Source organism: Grus americana, chromosome Z (genome assembly GCF_028858705.1).
Source record: "Grus americana isolate bGruAme1 chromosome Z, bGruAme1.mat, whole genome shotgun sequence".
Taxonomy (NCBI): Eukaryota; Metazoa; Chordata; class Aves; order Gruiformes; family Gruidae; genus Grus; species Grus americana.
This window is the reverse complement of record NC_072891.1, coordinates 11,355,332-11,371,148: the sequence shown is the minus strand read 5'-3', so window position 1 is coordinate 11,371,148 and position 15,817 is coordinate 11,355,332. Positions and strand designations below refer to the sequence as shown.

The 15,817-nt window shown below is 59.5% G+C and overlaps 1 protein-coding gene across 4 annotated transcripts; it reads right to left on the bottom strand.

Annotated features, from left to right (window-relative positions):
* Nucleotides 1-489: 489 nt before the first annotated feature.
* On the bottom strand, nt 490-14,673 carry DNAJB5 (DnaJ heat shock protein family (Hsp40) member B5). Of its 4 annotated transcripts, none has more exons than XM_054810852.1 (4): nt 14,641-14,673; nt 7,968-8,212; nt 5,252-5,850; nt 490-877 (listed from the first exon to the last, which is right to left on the bottom strand). In XM_054810852.1, the coding sequence occupies exons 2-4, from the start codon at nt 8,176-8,178 to the stop codon at nt 644-646; spliced, it is 1,044 nt and encodes a 347-aa protein (XP_054666827.1). In that variant the 5' UTR covers nt 8,179-8,212; nt 14,641-14,673; the 3' UTR covers nt 490-643. The 4 variants fall into 4 exon arrangements, with proteins under 4 accessions (XP_054666827.1, XP_054666824.1, XP_054666826.1 ...); XM_054810849.1 differs by lacking the exon at nt 14,641-14,673 and adding an exon at nt 12,504-12,660; XM_054810851.1 differs by lacking the exon at nt 14,641-14,673 and adding an exon at nt 10,641-10,969.
* Nucleotides 14,674-15,817: the final 1,144 nt, after the last annotated feature.

Here is a 15,817-nt window from a genome sequence, read left to right as displayed (position 1 = left end):
GGAGAGTGGACCGCGGTCAGCCTCGGTACCGTGGTCCCAGGTGAGAAACAGTTCTGCTCCGGGGTGGGGGGGGGCCACCAAAGGCAGGAGCGATCGGCACCGCGGTACAGCCGGGACCTCGAACAGCAGCAAGTATCAAAGAGGGGAAGAGAAATATTAATAGCAGGGATGCGAGATCCTGTGGAGTCCTATTTACACTGTGCCAGACCCCAACAAATCCAGCCTCCTGTGGGAAAAGTGGCCTGAAATGCAGGTGACATAAAAAAACCCACAACGTGATGCACCTCCCTGGGCAGAGGGCCCACGCTGCTCACTTGTGCAAGGTGGAAAAGCTGGACTTTGGGAAAAAAAATAAAAGTTTGGCAGCTAGGAGAATTGTGATGGGCAGGAGCCTCCCCACTGCCGGAGTGAAAAAAACAGGCCAAGAGGGATGGATGGGGAGAGGGATGGATGGGGGGGGGGGGGAAGGTTGGATGGGATTTTTGGGAAAGTGGTGTGAGGGGGTTTTTGTGGTTGGTGTGTTGGGTTTTTTTTTTTTTTTTTTTTTGCATTTGAAAGTGCAGTGGCACCTCTGCTCCATGCAGGGCGGGTGCTGCGGCACATGTGTTTGGAGTATTGCTGCTTGGAGGAGAGTCCCCGGGCTCTAGGAGCACGGGAGGTGCTGCTTCAGGATCTGTCTCGTCTGGGGAGCTATTCTGTCTGGGAAGCGGATTTTGAACTCCACGATCAAGTCTCCTCGCTGGCTGGGGGCCTTGGGGAAGGGCAGCCCCTCCCCACGCAGTCTCTTCACTGTCCCCGGCTTGATGATGTCATTGCAGGGCAGCGGGATCACCCGCCCGTCGATGGTGGGAATGTTCACGGTGCAGCCGCACAAGGCCTGGGGAAGAAGAGGAGAACACGCCGTCAAACCGGGCTGACACCCCAAAGCGTCCCCGCAGCCACATCCCGCACCCCCCTCCCCAGGTTGAACTGCCCGGCTCCATTTGGATGATGCCCGTTGGTTAATGGTCACCAGTGTCAACCCAGGTCTCTGCTGGTGCCAGCCCAGTCTGACCACCATGAACTGGGCTGCAGGAGCCATGCAGGAGAGGGGTGCCCCAGGCGAGGGGTGCCCCCGCCTCATGGGGGGAGGGACCCCCCTCCCCACCTCCCAGGCTCCCCAGGAGGCAGCACCAGCAAGCGCCCAGCCACTTGCAGCAACATGACAGGCTAAATTTAGCCCTTTCCCGGCCTCACCGCCCAGCCTCGGACAGCCGAAAATCCAGCTGAGATCATCGGATGCCACCCCGGTTCGTCAGCTGTCACCCTCCAGAGCCCAGCAGCTCTGCCCGGCACTGGGGGTTATCTATAGCACAGCCCGCGTCCCGTCCCACCCCACAACAGCCCCCAAAAGGTTACACCGGCACAGGATGGCGGTGCGGCCATGGCACTGCAACGAGCTTTCCTAGAAGCTGGGGTCCCGGCGGGGCTGGATCCCATCGCCATTCCCCGTTGCAAAGCCAAGAGCCGGTTTTGTGGGTGCCACCCTGTTGTAGCCCAGACCCCGTCAGCAGCCGGGGCGGTGGGTGCCGCAGCAGCCGCAAGCCGGCCTGCATTAACGAGCCACGTGATGCGGGAATGCAGCAATAAAATCCTTGTGTCCTTAAATAACTCAGACAGCTCTGGAGTACACGTGGGCAGGATTGTCTCCAGGCTTTCAGGAAGGCTGAGGGAGAGGACTGCGCAGTGATGCTTCTGGAAGAGGGGGGTGTGTGTTTGGCAGGGGTACAGCCTCAAGCTTCCGGGTGGGGGGCTGGCACAGGCTTGCCCCCTCCTCAGCTGGGTCCTTGGGGTCCCAGCCCTCCTGTCCCCCCACAAAAAACACCCTGTAAAGGGAGGGGAGGAGGATGCAGAGTGCTATTTCTGGGGTTGATGGAAGGACGTTCTGCATCCCCCTCCCCAGTAAAAGCCTCCGGTGGCAGAGCAGCAACAGGCACCGGAAGAAACATCTTTTCTTCTTGTGCTGGCCACTGGCTCAGGGCTGATGGCTGCAGCTTCTGTGGCTGAGCCAGGGCTTTGCACCAGGGTGACTGTGCAGGGATCCATGCTGGAGCCAGCTGGGGGGCTCTGGTGAGCAGAGAAAGGAGAGCTGGGGCCATCAGCTGGATGTGGAGCCATCAGAAAGTTCTCCCAACTCTCTGGCACACTAATGAGCTCATGTTTCCCTACCCTTGCACAGCTCATGTGCGCAGGGTCTGTCCTGGGAAAGGTCTCCTCCTGGGATGAGCTTTTCTGGCTGCAGGACGATGCCCATCGCCAGCTCCGTGTGAACAGCAGGTGCTCGGCTGGATTTCCAGCAGGTTGGGGGGAAGCAAAGGATGATCTCCCCCCACTGATGCACTTCTGCCCTGGGCTTGCCCAAGCATGTTGGAGCCCTCCTGCTCAGCACTGCCCACCATCATGCGCTGTGGAGGGCTGCACAGGTCCACATGTGCCAGGGAAAGAGCATCTCCAGCCACAAAATGTGAAGGAGAATGGGAACGTCCATGGGAGCTCATGGATGGGGCAAGCAGAGGGATGCAAACAGAAGCAGGCAGTAACAGCGAAGGCAGACAGGATCTCAATGTTTCCTCCCTGGAGCCAAGATACAAGAAGCCGAGGTGATTCCTCCTCTACCACATGTCCCTGTTTTTCATTCTTGCTCAACTTTGCTGGCATTTGGGAAAACAGTTGCTGAAGTAACACCGCTGAAGTAACCGGGGGAGCTGCCCCGCGTCCTAGAAAGAGGCTCGGTTTATCCCTAGGGATGAAACCAACGTGGGTTTGATAGCTGAGCGCTGTGCTGTGAGAGCAGAGCTTTATCTAGGTCAGCGCTGGGTCCTCCTCCGCTCACAGCGAAGCCGGGAGGGGGGGACGTTGCTACCGGTCGCGTCTCAGCCGGGTGCTGACACGCGAATGCTTCGAGGAAGGTGATGCCAGGTAAAGGATGCAAAGCGGGTGGCTGCCGAGGGCAGGCATTAGGCAAGCGTTAGGCAGGCATTAGGCAGTGCTGCCTGAAGATCTGCCTCCCGGGAGAGGCAGCTACCGGAGGAGCAGCCTCCCACTGCCACGCGCCTGTAATTTTAGGAAGGGACACTTCCCTGCAGCTCGCGTGTCACTGGGGAAGCCCTCACACACCTCCAGCTTCTGCAGCAGCTGGGTGGCAAACACCCCGTTCTGCCCCGGCTGGGGGGCACGTGGCACCCAGTGGGGCCGGGACATGAGGGCTGGGAGGGCATTGCCTCCCGCTGGAGGGGTCTGTGGGATGGAGGAGGAGGAGGAGGAGGAAGATGCTTTTGTGAATGCCCCCAGCACAAGCACCAGGTGCCTTGCTCCCAATGGCAGTAGGTCACAGCACCCACCGCCTGCCAGCTCTGCACTGTGCTGCTCTCGTGGCAGCAGGAAAGACTAAAGCTCAAGCTAAAAAAAGACAAGTTCTCAAGGAGGAAGGGTGCAAGGAGAGCGCCCAAGGCTATGGCCATAGGCTCAGGTGATGATGAGGTTGTACTCCATCACATGCTGAGGTGGCGGCATATGGAATGGGGGAGCTTCTGGCATCTGCTCGTACTCCAGAGCACTTAAGGTACTTCTTCTCATGGAAGATAAAAGCAGCAGAGTATCACTCTGCCCTGGCAAGCAGCAGGCTGGGGATGGCAGCCAGGTCGGCAGCTCCCTGAGGATGCTCAGCACGTTGGGTCTGCGGTGGGGGAGGACAGAGACCAGACAATCCAGCTCAGACAGACAAAGAATTTGCCCGGACCAGCAATTTTCCACTTTGTGACTGCATCGTGCAAACCAAATGCCAGCACGCGCCCCTTGCTTGTGGAGATCACAGGTGCCCAGCACCAGTACTTCTGGTGCGATAGCGCAGGGAGCCGGAGCAGGTTGTTCCGCTTGCCGCTCAAAGGGTCCCTCCAGCCTGAGCAGCGCATGAACTTGCGCTAATGTGGTCTGGACAGGAGCACAGCCAGCATAGGGTTAACTTTACAGATAGGGGAATGCACAGAAAGAAATATCTGAGATATAGCAGGCATGACTCCATAAATAAGGCAGTCTCTCCCAAGTATTTCTGGAGCGGCCAGGGGAGCCAGCCACTGCAGGAATAAACTTCTTCACTTTGCACTGCGACAGAAATTTAACTCCCAAGTCTGTAGGTTAACTTGAACCGAGTTTGCTCCAGGTGCATCCAGCCCTGCCTGATCCATGTGGCAGCTCCTTGCCCCCCGTACACCTGATCACAGACCCAGCTGGATGCGGAAAGCTCTCCCAACTCGCTGGCACACTAACGAGCTCACGTTTCCCCACCTCAGGTCTGGCCCATTCAGCTTATTTCTATGAAATGCATTTGAGAACATAAATCTGTCTTCAGGGGGAAAAATAAAAAAAAGAGCTCATTAAGAAGACAGACAGCGTCTACAGTCTGAAAGGAACAGCAAATGGCAGCTGCCAAAAACGTCAGTGTTAAATGCAGTTGCCAGCTGGGATTTATTAAAAGGTAGTTATACAGCAGTGGCAGCGAACGGCACATCTTGTACTGGGGTAATCTCTTCCTCCTCTCCCACCTTCACCTGGCTTGCTGGCTCTGATGCATCCAGCCCTGCTGTGACCTCCAGGACTGGCAGCCTGGATGTGTTGGGTTTTGCTCGCTGCCTGAATATTTTGTTTATTTGGTTCTTTACCTAGGAAAGCCAGAGCCAAGGAAAACAGCTAAAGCATTGCACAAGGAGGGTGAGGTACCACCCTTCTCTGCATGACCCTGCTCTGTGTCCACGGGGAGAGGCTCCGCGCGCTGCCCTGGACAGCACCTAAGCCACAGCAGACTCAGCTACAAGAACGAGCAGGGACCAGACTCATGCCAGCCAACTTGGGTTTTCCCTTGTTCCTACAGAGGATCTGGGCTCTCTTCCACATGTGAATACCCTACGCTACAATAAAAGGACAAGACATATGGGGAAGGGAGATAATAGGTAATTACCACCCGTACTGGCTCAAGAAACGAGGTGCGTTCAGCAGGGACCGCAGCACCTGTGTCCTACACCCAGCACAGAGGTTAAGCTCCTCCAAAACGAAGCACAAGTTGGCCCCTGCAGCTCCACTCTGCAGAGGTCTTTGCTTGTGTCTCTAGTGACCCACCTGGTCCTTCCTCATCAGCACAGGACAAGGACTGACTTGGCCCCATGTGCCACCACCCAGCGCCACCTCCCACCTCATAGGATTTCCCACCCATACCCACCTCTTTAAGACTGATGTTTGCCGTGTAGACCACATTTGTCCCATCCCTCTTGAAGTGTGAGTGAGGCTTGTCCTTGAGGATGAAGACGATGTCAGCAGGGATGTTGTCCGGGGTGGCGTCCCCTTCTTTAGGGAATGTGATTTTGGTTCCCTCCTTCCAACCCCGTTTGATGACAATGTTTAGGATCTTGTCCTCAGTCCGCATGGTCCGGCCGTCAGCATTGAGCCTTCTGCGGGTGATCTTCATCCTCTTGGTGGAGCCGTGGTAGATCTCTTCTAGGGACACCTTCAGCTCATGGATGACAGGTGGGTCTTGGACCTTCCTCCGTGTGTGCAGGGACTCTTGGTGCCGACGGTGAACCCCATTAATGCCATTGAAGCCAAACCGGCCGAAGGCACTGAAAGGGTCGTCGTCGTCTTCGATATCCATGTCATCCTGGTCAAAGCCATTGAACATCCGGGAGCGGCTGCTAGCGAAGAAGATGTCGAAAGGGTTGGAGCCTCCGAAGAAGGATGCGAAGGTGGCATGGGGGTCTCCATGGAAGGTGTAGTGGAAAGTGTTCCCTGAGCCACCTGAAGAGCCACCTCCAGTTTTGAGACCTGGACGACAAGGGAGAAGACAAGACATGAATGCTTCCCGCTGGTGGATGCCATGCCGGGACCACACTTTCCAGGTGGGAGCACAGTCTCTGCTGGCTCAAGGCAGCCCTTCCAGCATCTTCTGGGTGTGCAGGTCACCCCCTCCAGCCCAGCCACCTGTGAAAAGCATGGGCCAGGAAGGCACCACCTCAACCCATGACACACAGTCCTGGCCCTACACCCAGCAAACTCAAAATCCATTCAGCTTTTGACCCTGCTATCGCTACTGAAATGCTTCTTGAGTTCTCTCCACCCAATTCACGGCCTTTTCATTCAAAACCTTTCCTGACAAGCCCACCTCCATTCTTCCCCTTGGGCAGGCTCCCTTCTGCCCAAATAGCCCAGTCTCTTGGGCTTGCACCAACAGCCGCAGTCCAGGAGCATCGTGTCCTGCAGGTGAGAACAGGCTTCGAGCTCAGCAAGCGACTGTGGCACTGGGTGGCAGAGCAGGTGGAGGTCAGCAGACCTCCAGGTCGGTACACCTCTCCCTGTATACAGGCTGCCGTACAAAACGCCAGGTAAGCTCAAGGTTTGGACCTTTCAGCAACCATTCCCATGGGAAACTCCCCTGCCAGGTCCTGGGCTAAGCCTTATGTCACTGTGACCCCCCCAGAGTCCCAAGCAGCCAATGCACATGACAAGTGGCCCCCCAAAGAGGTCACACACGCTCTGCAAGGCTATTTTTGACCAGGAGGGGCAGGAAGGGTTAAGCCAAGCCTAGCTCAAGGACTATTTTGAGGGCACGCCGGTGACAGCAAAGGGCTATTTCTGATGGGCTGTCCCTCGTGCCAGCCCCCTGCAGCAGCAGATAGAAGGGGGACAAGCACAGAGCAGGCAAATTTGGGGGCATCTTTTCTGATCAATGAAGTTAATTCTCTGTGTGGGTGGGTGTTTTTTGCTTCACCTTGCCCACCACAGCAGGTGGGACCCAGAAGCCCCTCAAAATGCCGACCCCCAGGACACGTTGCTCCAAAAAAAAGGCATCTGATGGGAAATGAAAGGTGTGGGGGGCCATGGACCATGACTGGTCCAATGCCAGCGGGGCTTGGCTTTGCCGGTACTCCCCGTCCCACCACGAGGAGGGGGCTGCTCTTCCCTCCCTCCCTCCCTAACTTGCTCTTGTTTTAGGTGCCTTTGGTGACGCCAGCCCCATTGGGTCTGATTTCAGGCGCCTCTGGGGAAAGGCTGGTTTCCCACTCGAAACAGCCTCTTCTCATTTTACACAGTAAATCACCCTGGCTCTCACCCTGGCTCGGTGCGTCCATCATAGCCCTGACATAACTAATGGGTTGAGAATTAACCCATTACTGTTTAATTCTGCCGGTGGCTCGTTAGGGGATGCACCTGCCTGCTGGCCCTCAGAGAGGGGCTGCCTCTTCCACCCAGCAGCCTGCTCCTGCCAGACCTCCTGCTCTTTTAAGCACCCAAGCCCTGGGCTGATTAATGCAGATGCTATTCAGCACTCTCCTCGAATGGGGTTGCACTCTTCCATCTTCGACTAATAAGGCCGCCTGCGGTGGAGTGGTTCTCCTCCTCCTCCTCCTCCTCCTCCATGCCAACCACCAGACAACAGCAGCCACTTGGTTTCAAAACAAGGATCTATTACTTAAATTGGGAAAAGCTTTGAATCCTGTAGGTCAGCCTGTACCAGGGAGAACAGCAGGACCAGTGCCCAAATGCGGGGGGGATTGTGGGCAAAAGCAGTACTCCTCCGCTGGGATATTTAACTCAATTAAAGGGTTGCTAACAAATTACCCCAGGTATGACCCAGGAGGTGAGCTCCTTCCACTTCCATCTTCTCAGCCGGCTGCTGCCAGGGTTTTTGGGTGGAGGGCAGGGAGAGCCACCCCGGCCACCCCGGGAAGCAGGGTGGCGGGCTGGAAAAGCGGAGCAGCTCGGGGAGGAGCAGGATGAGAGGTGATTTCTGGATGACACCCGTGGAGCCTTTCCCCCTGCCCAGCTCTGCGGCTACCAGCCCCGTTTCGGGGGCAGGCATGAACGACGGGGACAACTGTGTGAAAACGCTCCCCTGCCTATCAAAACCGATTTGGACCCAGCACCCCCCCTCGTCCCCTTACCTTCCTCCCCATACTGGTCGTAAACGGCTCGTTTCTTGGGGTCGCTCAGGACATCGTAAGCCTCCGCAATCTCCTTGAACTTCTCCTCAGCGTTGGGGTCTTTATTCTTATCGGGGTGATACTTCAGGGCCATTTTCCGATAGGCTTTCTTGATTTCATCCTCGTTTGCACCAGACTGGATGCCTAAAATCTTGTAATAGTCCTTCCCCATGACGGCGACACTGCCGGGAGCCGAGTACTTATTCCTGCAAGCAGAAAGACAGCTCTCCGTAAGGCGAATATCGCACAGGGGCAGCCAGGGACGGGACCGGCACGCACTTATCACGGATCCGATGCTCCCCGCGTCCCACCGGCCAGCAGCACCAGAGCCGGCTCAAGTCCACGCTTCCCACCGGAGGTCAGAGCCCCGGTGCCGGGACGTGCCCTGGCTCCGGTTTTACTCCCCCAAACCCCACGGTGTGGACAGGGAGACTCATCTCTGAGGCTGACGGGGAGAGGGAGAGCCCAAGCCGGAGCGCGGCGTTATTATAGGGGCCACGCCACCACTAACGTCAGGCCAGGACCACGTCCCTGTCCCATCCCCTGCCGAGCCAGGAGGGCTGAGCCGTGTCTAAATCTAGCGTCAGCCCCTGCCTGTACCCACCCCCCTGGCTCCCTCCCAGCCCGGGACCTGGGACGGGAGTCGGGGCGATAGCAGCAAGTTTTTGGAGGCTGAAAGCGGTGGCGGGGACTGTGCTGCCACCTTCACCTTAAAGGAACTTCAAACATTTTGTTCCTGAAAGCAATTGGCATTCAGCTGGAGATAAGCGCCTCCGGTGTGTCAGAGCTGTAATTTGTATTTAGCGACGAGAAAACGAAGCCGTTAGACAGAAACATCTTGTGATGGTGGGAGGGCTTTTTGATTTTTTTTTTTGTTTAAAAAAAAACAAAACACTTTCTAGCCTGACTTGCACTCCCCAAGAGCCTTCAACTACATTTTGCAGCAGGCCAGAAACCCAGGGCTCGCTCCCTCCATCGTGTGGGGGCTGAGATCAGGGCCATGCCTATACTAAGGCATAGAAAACCTGGTGGTCATAACCCAAGAGAGAAGGACGGGCAATTAATTCACCCCCCAGGCACACTGCTGGAGTCACAGACACCCGGGGAGCAGCCAGAGGAGATGGGAGCAGAGGCTGAGCAAGCCCCACGCTCCTCCAAGGATGCTTCCTGCTGCTTCTCAACTTGCAGTTATCCAACACAAACTCCCGACCCCCCCCCCAGGCTGGCCTGCCCCCCCCCCGGCTTACATAGCAGAGCTCAGCGCTTGTTGCCGTCCCTGCTCTCCTCCAGGCTCTGCCCCAGCAGACCCTCTGCTCTCTGTTTAGTACTTGTGCTCATGTCCTGCTCCCTGCTCCAGGTTTCACCCCATCCTTGCTCCAGATGTCCCCGGGCAGCCCCAGCCTATCGCACCCCTCCAGCAGATGGGTTTCTGCATCGGGTGTGAGCCTTGGCCCTTTTCTTCACCATCACAGAAGTTACCAGGTGTTCTCCCCTGTCCTTACTCTATCCATAAGCTCCTGGTGGAGGTCACAGAGGAACCCCCAATTGTGGCAGCTCAGATGAGGGTGGCTGGGTACCCCCAGGGTGCATGCCACAGAGCCCCTGGCATTCATCCCAAGCATCCAATGCTTGCCTTGGGTCATGCCTCGGGCAATAACCCCTCCACAGATGCATAGCTGCTACCGGGGCTTGGAAATCAGACACCTCAATTAGAAACACCAACTTCTGCTCTTTTTTGCCCCAGCCAGGGAGCCGGTACTTTGCTGCAGGTGGGGACGAGGGCTAAGGCACCCACAGCACGGACCTCTGAAGGACACATTGAGGGGAGATGGGGGCACCTGTGGATGCACAAGGCAGCCCAAGGGGTCACAGAAGAGGTGGAAGAATGTTCCTGGGGGTGTAAAGAGCATCCGACAGCATCTCCCTTGTCTGCTCCTGGATGCCAGCATGTTTCCATACCAGCTCCTGTACGCAGAGCCACCGCTGGCACCCAGCCCATGCAGGCGCTGGGGGATGCTCTGCCCCCTGCCCACCTCCACCGCCCCATCTGCCCTCCCCGAGGGGCTGGAGGGCTGCAGGAGACCCCAGACAAGCGATCGGGGCGGGGGTAGAGGTAACCTGCCAATCCACCCTGCCAAAGGTCACCCCGACACCTGCCTTCCCCACGGCAGCCTCTGGTGCGGGGCAGGGGCTCCCCACAACCAGCACCAGGACCTGGACCAGGATTTGGCCCCTGTCCGGATGATGCCAGCCCTCCCGTAGCAAAGGCAAGCCAGGCAGCACTGACGACAACCCTGCTGCACCCTGACTCAAGAGACGCGGATGTAGCAAACCTTCAATTGTCCCCCCTGGGGACCACAGTGCCTGACTCCGACCCTGCGCAGCCCAGTCTGACGGCACCACCGGGACCCCCTTGCACAGCCAAAACCCTACAGTGCTTCCCATAAAAATACATCCCGTCCCAGCAAAACGCTGTTGCCCCCCGCAAGATCTCTGGTCTTGACCGCTGAGGGGGCTTTGGCCAGGCTGGGGATGCCTGCCAGGGACGCTCTGCCAGCCACGGACCCCTTCGTCCGGCTGGGCTCGGGGTAGGGGGTGGGGGGAACCGAAACACATCCCCGTGCCGCGATTTACCGTGCCGGTGAGGACCAGCCGCCGACGGGTGACCCGGTGGGTTAAGGCACACTCCGGAGGCGACACTCACATGCGCGATGATGGTAAAACACGACTCTGTCCCCGCAGAGCCTCTCTCCTTCCCTCCCACCTCCGGGGGATCAGCTGCGCCTTGCCACCGCTCCTCTCTCTCTTCTGCTCAGTCATCCTCTCCTGCCTTCCCATTTAACCCCCTCGGGAGCGGAGCGGGAGGGGGGGGAAGGCGCCACAGGGTGGGTTTGAGGCAGGCAAGGCCATTCCTGCATCAACCTCCCAACCCAGATGCCTTCAGACAAGTCAAGGCCACCTGGCCTTGGAGAAAGCCACAAACATTTCGCGGTCCCACGGAGCCAGCCCAGCCTCTATCCTCCTCTTGCAACCACAGATACACACACACACACACAAATTAAATAAAAAATTAAATCTTTGTTCTGGCCCTGCACATGACATCAGCCCGAGCAACCGCTGGATGAGCGTGCCAGCTGAATAGCAATCGTTTGACATAATCCCTCTGCTCGCACTCATCTAAGGGAACAAACCCACCCGGGCAGCAGCACTGGGGAGATTTTTTTTTTTTTTTCCATCTCAGGGTGCAAGGTCACCATGGGACGCCAGGGACAGGCACCGATGGTTTAACAAGCACGCGAGGTTGAGAGGCGGAAACCCACTTACCGAAACTTTACGAACACATTCAGAGTCCAAGCTGTCATTTTTAAAGGCTCTAATTTTATTTTAAACATCGCGGTTGTCCGCAGGCGCCGGCAGGTGCTGCGTGTCTGGTCAGGAGGCACCGGAGGTGGCAGGAGGACAGCGGAGAGAAAGGTGCCGGCTCGTGCCGGGGATGCCACTGCCGCCAAGGGATGCTCTGGAGGTGAGCCTCCCCCTCCGGCGCACCAAAACGGCAGCTCCCGAGGCAGCTCCTCGCCAGCCACCGGCAGCTGCGGTCAGCTCTGACCTCCGCTCCCAGCACGGCTCTGAAGGGGCTCTGGCAGTGGACGAGCAGGCGTGGACACGGTGCTGCCGGGGAGCTGCCGCCCTTTGTGCGCGGGGGGACCCTTCAGTGCAGTCACTTGCCGAGCCGTAATTTTCCTTTTAATTGGTTTCCCGATGCTTTCTTGCTAAGCCACCAGATTAAGACACTTTCTGCCGTCAGCTCTGGCACCCTCCCTCCCCGCCGCCGCAAGGCACCTGGCCGCCCCGTTACCGTCACGTCCCCCACGCAGCCCCCACCGAGGAGCGGGGAGCGCAGCCAGGAGCCCCCCAGCGTCCCCAAAACCGGCTCTGCTGACGCCCAGGGCTGTGCACCCGCCAGGCGAATCGGGGAGGGAGAAAAGTAGGGCGGCGGTGATGTGGAAAAAAAGTCACGTTAACCAATTTGCACCTCCCCGGCTCTCCCCTTTGGATGTGTGGGGGTCCCTGTATCCCCCTCACCCCAGGCGCTGTCCCCCAGCAGAAGGGGTCCGAGCTCCTACCCAGTGACCAGGGCTCCCCGGCTGCAGAGGGGCACCAGGACGGTACCTCCTCCCAGCTCGGCGGTGCCAAACCTACTTCTGAGAAGTCACCTTCAGGCGCGCCAAGAAATCCAATGCCACCGCGTCCCCCCCACCGTCCGTAACCATCACTGGCGGGCCACGGAGAGCATCCTCTCCGGATGCCCCACACCAAAATGGGGCAGCCACACTGGGACATCATCGGGCAGCTCCTGCATCCCACCCTTGGCGAGCAAAACGCCGGGCAAGCCAAAGCCCCCCAGCCTGCTGCGTCCCCCGGGGCCGGCGGTCCGGTGGCTCTACTGGGCACCCGGGCACGGAGTGCCGGGGTGGGTGAGCTGGGGTGGGTGCGTACCTCTCAGCGCGGCTCCAGAAGAGCAGGATGGCCGGCATGGCAGCGTATCCCGGGTTTGGTCAGGGAGCCGGAGGGGATCTCAGCGTGCCGGGGCAGGCAGAGCCACCCGTGCCCGTGCCGGCTGGCAGCCGCAGGCAACCAGGCAGCAATGTCATGACTACCCGCAATGAATCATCCCCTCCCCAAGCCCCCACACGCACCGCCCGCCTCCCCCTCCCCACCGACAGCCCCACTGGGGTGCCGGCACCTGCGTGGGGACGGGGTTAACCCTACCCTCGCTGCCTCTGCCGGCACGGCCCCCGCTGCCAGCCCCGCCGGCTGCTGCCTCCTGCGTGGGGATGGGTCAAAACCCCCCTCAATGTCTCCCCATACAGGGTCCCCCATTTCCATGCCCACGCGGTGCTGTCCCCTGCGTGGGGAAGGGGTCAAGCCCTGCTCCCCATCCCCCCAGAGAGGGTCCCCCATTTCCAGCCCTATCGGGTGCTGGGTCCTGGCTGGGGATGGGGTCGAGCCGCCCCCAGCGTCTCCCCATACAGGATTCCCCCTTTCCAGCCCCACTGGGGAGCTCACACTGGTGTGGGGACAGGGTCAAGGCCCCCACTGTCTCCTCATGCAGGGTCCCCCCCTGCCCAGCCCCACTGGGGTGCTCACACTGAAATGGGGACGGGGTTAAACCCCCTCATGGCACCCTCCCCCCTGCCCAGCCCCACCGGGGTGCTCACATTGGCATGGGGATAAGCACCCCCCGCCATACTACTCCCATGTGTGGTGCCCCATTTAGGGGTGCCCTATTTAGGGGCTCAGTGAAGAGCTGTCACCTGCGATGGGGAGGGGTTCACCCTCCCCCTGCTGTGCCCCTGACTGGGGTGACCCCTCACACCCCCCCAGCCCCACTGGGACCCACTGGAGAGCAGGTTAACCCTTTCCTCCCCGCCACCAGCTCTCCTGGGGGACACTGTCACCTCGACTGGGGACAAGGGTTAACCCCTTCCTTGCTGGCGCCTCTGACCCCATTACTGTTACCTGGGGGGGTACCCATTTCCTCACCACCCAGTTCACCCACACTGGGATACACTGGTGCCCCCCGTGGGGTGGGGTGGCAGGGGTGTTAACCCCTTCCTGGCCACACCACGCAGCTACAACGCGGCACATTATTCCCTCCAAAGCAGGAGGGCAGAGAGGGGTTAACCCTCACCTCACCACCCTCTCCAGCCCCAAAGGATGTACTACAGCCCCATGGGGGGGGGGGTTAACCCCTTCCTCCCAGCCCCACTTGGATGCTCTGTTACTGATATGGGGCAGGTGGATTATAACTCCCCCCTCCCTCAGACCCACCCTGTCACTAGGTAGGGCAGAGCAGTTAACCCTGACCCACAGCCCCACCAGGAAATCCTGTCACCCCATGGAGGCAGAGGTGCCAACCCCTTCCTCCCCTGCCTTCAGCCCCATAGGGACACCCTGTCACGCCATGGGGGCAGCAGTGCCAGCGGCTAGCCTCTGTTCCCCACCCTCACAGGGGCAGAGGGGTTAACCTCCCCTTCCCAGCCCCACAGCAAAACCCTGTTGCCCCACGGGCAGAGGCGCCAATCCCACCAGCCCCACAGGGACATCCTGTTACTTCGCAAGGCTGAGGTTTACCCCCCCCCCCAATCAGGACAGCCTGTCACCCCTTGAGTGCAGAGGGGCTGGTCTCCCTTCCCAGCCCCACTGCGACAGCTAGTCACCCCATGGGGCAGGGGGACTGACTCCTCCAGCCCCATAGTGACACCTTGACACCCCACGGGGCAGGGGGACTGACACACCACACCCCCCCCAGCCCCATAGCGACACCATGTCACCCCACGGGTCAGAGGGACTGATCCCCCCCCCAAACCCACAGTGACACCCTGTGACCCCACGGAGCAGAGGGACTGACCCCCCCGCAGCCCCATAGTGACACCCTGTGACCCCACGGAGCAGAGAGACTGACCCCCAGCCCCACAGCGACACCCTGTCACCGCAGGGGGCGGAGGGACCGCGGCCCCGTCCCCATCGGGAGCCGACACCGGCGCCGTTGGGGGAGTGGGGGGGGGGGTCTGTGGGGCGGCGGTGTGGGGCAGCGCAGTGGGGCAGGGCCGCCGCCGCCCCCAGCACTCACCGCTCGCGCTGTCCCGGGGCGCCGCGCGCTCGCTGAGCCGCCCCCACCCCCGCCCCCCGGCCGCCACGTCAGGGGAGTCCCGCCCGCGCACGCCCCGCCCCGTTGGGCCGGCAGGCTGTCCGTCGCCGCGCCGCTCTTCGCTCATTGGCTTCTCCTGCGGGAGAGGCGGGGAGAGGCGGGAGGGTGAAAGAACAACCCGCCCGTCTCACCCTGCCTCCTTACCGCCGCTTTCTATTGGCCAGTTCAAGCAGGCACCGCCCCCTTACGGCTCTCTCATTGGTCGGACGAGCGTTTGTGACGGCGGGATCCCCGGGGGAATCTTCTGGAAGGCTGTGACGTCACACACACCCCTCCGGGCGCCGCCCCGGCCCCCGGTATGGTACCGGTTGCCGGGGGGGGGGGGGGGGAGATGACGAAGAACCGTTGCAGCCGTTAATGTCGTGTTTGTAACCCCTGCGCGCGTGCCCCTTACTGAGGGGGTGTTTGAGTGGGGCCTTGCGGAGTCATGAGCAGAAAGTGAGGTGGGTTGAGAACTGGGCTGAATGGCAGAGCCCGGAAGGTTGTGATAAGTGGCACAGAGTCTCGTTGGAGGTCTGTAGCTACTGGTGTGCCCCAGGGGTCAGGGCTTGGTCTGGTCTTATTCAACACACTCATCAGTGAGCTGGAGGAGGGGACAGAGTGAGTCCTTGCAAGTTTGCTGATGATACTAAGCTGGGAGGAGTGGCTGACACACCGGAAGGCTGCGCTGCCATTCAGCGAGATCTGGACAGGCTGGAGCGTTGGGTGGAGAGGAACCATATGAAATTCAACACGAGCAAGTGTAGGATCCTGCACCTAGGGAAGAACAACCCCATGCACCAGTACAGGTTAGGGGGTGACCTGCTGGGAAGCAGCTCTGCAGAGAAGGACCTGAGAGTCCTGGTGGACAACAAGCTCTCCATGAACCAGCAGTGTGCCCTCGTGGGCAAGAAGGCCAATGGTGCCTGGGGGGCATTAAGAAGAGCGCGGCCAGCAGGTCCAGGGAGGTTCTCCTCCCCCTCTGCCCTGGTGAGGCCACATCTGGAATATTGTGTCCAGTTCTGGGTTCCTCAGTTCAAGACAGACAGGGAACTACTGGGGAGAGTCCAGCAGAGGGGTACAGAGGTGATGAGGGGACTGGAGCATCTCTCATATGAGG